This window comes from Rutidosis leptorrhynchoides, chromosome 11, assembly GCF_046630445.1.
Source record: "Rutidosis leptorrhynchoides isolate AG116_Rl617_1_P2 chromosome 11, CSIRO_AGI_Rlap_v1, whole genome shotgun sequence".
NCBI lineage: Eukaryota > Viridiplantae > Streptophyta > Magnoliopsida > Asterales > Asteraceae > Rutidosis > Rutidosis leptorrhynchoides.
Genome location: NC_092343.1, coordinates 98,287,031 through 98,290,910, shown reverse-complemented (window position 1 = coordinate 98,290,910; position 3,880 = coordinate 98,287,031). Strand labels below are relative to the sequence as shown.

Sequence of the window (3,880 nt, the reverse complement as noted above, 5' to 3'; positions counted from 1 at the left end):
TACAATTACAATACATATACTATTACATTTATACAATTCATTTATGATGATGTATCATTTTATTAAAAAAATAAAAAATAATGACGATACATTTATTTACTTTTACTATTTACTATTATATTTATACAATTTCATTTATGATGATGTATCATTTCATTTAATAATGTCTTAACATATGCTTGAGAATAAACTTTAACAAATAAAATTATAAAATAATGAGATACATATATCACACATACAGCGACTGACACATACACATCTTGTATCCCCCCCAAAAAAGTGGCCCTTTCTCGTCGCCGTTATCATCATCGTCACTTTTCCCAAATTCCGATCAAATTATTCATAATTTCCGTTTTAATCACATCAAATAACCATAGATCTAATCTAATCTAATGCTATTTCAGGTCCGTTTGTTTTACCTTTTCTCATTATTAATATATTTATATTTATAATTTATATTTATTTCAATCCAATTCTATGATCTAGGGTTCTTATTTTCAGTTTTTTTCACCGTATAAACAAAATTTGTCTAGTTCGAGATACATGAATTTCATTAGAAGCATGATATGATTACAATTACAATTATATCATGATTGGATCTGAATGAATTCTGAATCTATGACACGTTTTTAATACTTCTGGTGAAAATATACATTTTGTATGCTGTGATTTGATTTGTTCTGCTTGATTTTTTTGGTTTGAATCCACGCAGGAACAATTACTTAATGTATATTATTATTTAGATGTATATGTAAGTTTTAAATTGCAAGCTTACAAGCAATGTGTGATAGTCCCTTTTTATGGTGAATTTATTTAGGGTTTTATAACAGTGAATTAGTTAGATTATTTCCCCTAATTGTTTAGATATGTTATATATATTATATATAAACATAATTGTTCCTTACATATTATACTAGTTGGCTAACACGCCTATTGTGTATAGCACATTTTCGAAGGTTTGATCGCTCTAATAACGAATATCAAAACTGTTTTTTATCTGCAGGTATATGAGTTACTGCTGTAAATAGTGAAAGCTTTCTATAAGTGATGATATAGTGGTAACATATTGCTTGGTGAGAATAAATACAGTTATATGGCAGATGGTATATCAAGTTTTTGGGGTCCGGTTACATCGTCCCATGAATGGTGTGAGAAAAACTATGTTTATTCTTCTTACATTGCTGAGTTTTACAACACCATATCGAATATTCCATGCATTCTTTTGGCACTCATCGGGCTACTAAGTTCGCTGCTACAACGTTTTGAGAAGAGATTTAGTGTTCTGCATTTGTCAAATATGGCACTTGCTATTGGAAGCATGATGTATCATGCCACATTACAACACGTGTAAGTAACAATTTTTTAACATGTATATATGTTGTTTTAGTGTTTCCATGCATTTTAGGTTTCGTAAGAACATAATATCTACAAATGTCTATGCATTTTATTGATACAGTATAAAGCTTCTCATAACGTTAATGGTTCTTACTTTTGTTCACTTATTTCTTAAGAATATGTATTAGAAAAAATATGTTACTCTGATGGTAAGCCTCTGATTTCAATTCATTAGTCAAAGATTAAAGTATGTTTACACATGTTATCAATTTAGTCAATCTTTCTCTTATTTAAATTAAATATAATTCATAATCATGTCATACCAAAGTCTTGTTTTACTTTTGAATGACATTTATAAATGTAGTATGTTACTTTGTGTAATGTACTAATGTAAAATGTAATATTTGAACTTGGCTAATGGCTATTATAATGTCATTCATTGTTTACTTCTAATCTTTAATATAAGTCTGTGATTTGACTATTTTCTTTTGATAGTTCAATGAAGTCTGTGATAGTTACATTAGCTTTTCATGATTACAGATGCCATACTCCCTCCGTCCCATCTTTATTGTCCATAGATTATCATTATCACATTCTATTTTTTGTTAATTTTACAATTTTACCTTATGCTTTTTACGTACCTTTTTATTTAATTCACTAATTCTTTATCCTTGAAATCAATAACCTACATTATATACTTAAAAATGAGCTCTGCTTTGCTAGTTACTTCCAGAATGTGCTGTAATTGCTTATATTTTTGTGCGCGTAACTATTGTGCAATCTATCTTCTCATTGTGGACTGACAAGCTTTTTAACCATATGTGTTTAATCAACCTTTTTTGGGTATAAATATATGTCTTCCTGCAAGTCATCTTTTTTTATTATAATATTTGTGACTATTTTAACTTTGTTGATTTCTATATCATGTATGCTTGATCTCTACATAACTCGCATCATTCTGGATATAATATGTTTTCCCACATGTGTAAAAAAGGTTACTTTGTACTGACCCAAACAGTTATCTGACCTACCCATTTTGCCACCTTCTGTTGCATACAACCTGAATTGACCTTTGCATGTGCAGGCAACAACAAAGTGACGAAACTCCAATGGTGTGGGAAATGCTTCTTTACATATATATCCTCTACTCACCCGATTGGCACTATCGTAGCACCATGCCCACGTTCCTCTTCCTCTACGGCGTCTCGTTTGCCGCTCTTCATTCCGTAATCCGTTTCGATATTGGCTTCAAAGTTCATTACGTGATGCTATGCCTATTGTGCATTCCTCGGGTGTACAAATATTACATATATACACAAGATACATCCGCCAAAAGACTTGCGAAATTTTACGTGGCTACTCTTCTTCTTGGTAGTTTGTGTTGGTTAGTTGACCGATTTTGTTGCAGTCAAATATCTAGTTGGCCAGTCAACCCGCAAGGTCACGCCTTATGGCATGTCCTCATGGGATTCAATTCTTACTTTGCAAACACTTTCTTGATGTTTTGTCGTGCTCAACAAAGAGAGTGGAGCCCAAAAGTTGTTCGGTTTTTGGGATTTCTTCCGTACGTGAAGATAGAGAAACAAAAGACACAATAAGATACAAGATCTCGGGACCCACAAAGATAGCAGGAGGTAACATCTTCTTTTCATTTCTCTCGAGATCGATTTGGTTATGGTTTTTGAAGCATGAATTGACAAGGTTAGGTTTTTGTGAAGAACTTCTAGTTTGTGAAAGTAGGATGTTCCATGTTCATGTAAACATATCCTATGGTTTTGTTTAGAATTTAATGATACAGTTTAAGCAATGTAGTTGTTTTATTTTTATTTTTAGTATTCTTTTGTGGCTCAATCGAGTAAACATGCAAAGAAGTTTGCATTTGTAGTACTTTGTTTATCTGTTGAAGTTTGCAACGTGTCACATTTTTCGCCAAGTTATATTCGTTTTATTCCTGCTTTAGGTCCAGTATAGTTTGTGGTGATTGATATCAATCATATCATATTGGTGTTTTTTTCTTGTTTGATGGAAATTTTGGATTAAAGTTGCTTGATATATTGATAATTGAGCTGATCCTATTGATGGATGTTCTTATTATATAAAGGCACAATTTCTACAAGTTGTAAAAGTTATGTCGGAAACAAATTGTACATTATAACGGCACTTGATTTATAAAGAACGTGTTTGTTCAGATGTGCACTTTAATCATTTTCCAGATAGAAGACGATGAACGTGTCATTAAAGCATCAGACCATGAAAAAACTATATGCACATGTTATAAGAATCATATATATATAGAGTATATATTATTCTTTAATTTAATGTCCTAATGTCCTATATATATAGCTAATCCTAATTGGAACGTTTGGTTACACGATCCTTTAATGTTCTTGTAATTTTCTAGCTACTTGCTAGTTTTTTAATATATATTTTTTTTCAGCTGTTAAATTTTATATATATATATATATATATATATATATATATATATATATATATATATATATATATATATATATATATATATATATATATATATATATATATATAT

At 30.2% G+C, this 3,880-nt stretch overlaps 1 protein-coding gene across 1 annotated transcript; it reads left to right on the top strand.

Moving 5' to 3' along the window:
• Nucleotides 1–382: 382 nt before the first annotated feature.
• Nucleotides 383–3,272, top strand: LOC139877034 (alkaline ceramidase-like). Its single transcript, XM_071864439.1, has 3 exons — nucleotides 383–404; nucleotides 1,004–1,347; nucleotides 2,420–3,272. Exons 2-3 carry the CDS (start codon nucleotides 1,094–1,096, stop codon nucleotides 2,931–2,933), a joined length of 768 nt encoding a protein of 255 aa, XP_071720540.1. The 5' UTR covers nucleotides 383–404; nucleotides 1,004–1,093; the 3' UTR covers nucleotides 2,934–3,272.
• Nucleotides 3,273–3,880: the final 608 nt, after the last annotated feature.

Excerpts from the sequence above, each read along its gene's own strand:
- LOC139877034 (XM_071864439.1), top strand. The coding sequence starts at position 1,094 with ATGGCAGATGGTATATCAAGTTTTTGGGGTCCGGTTACATCGTCCCAT. Across the intron at positions 1,348-2,419 it reads CATGCCACATTACAACACGT|GCAACAACAAAGTGACGAAA; the intron begins GTAAGTAACAAT and ends TTGCATGTGCAG.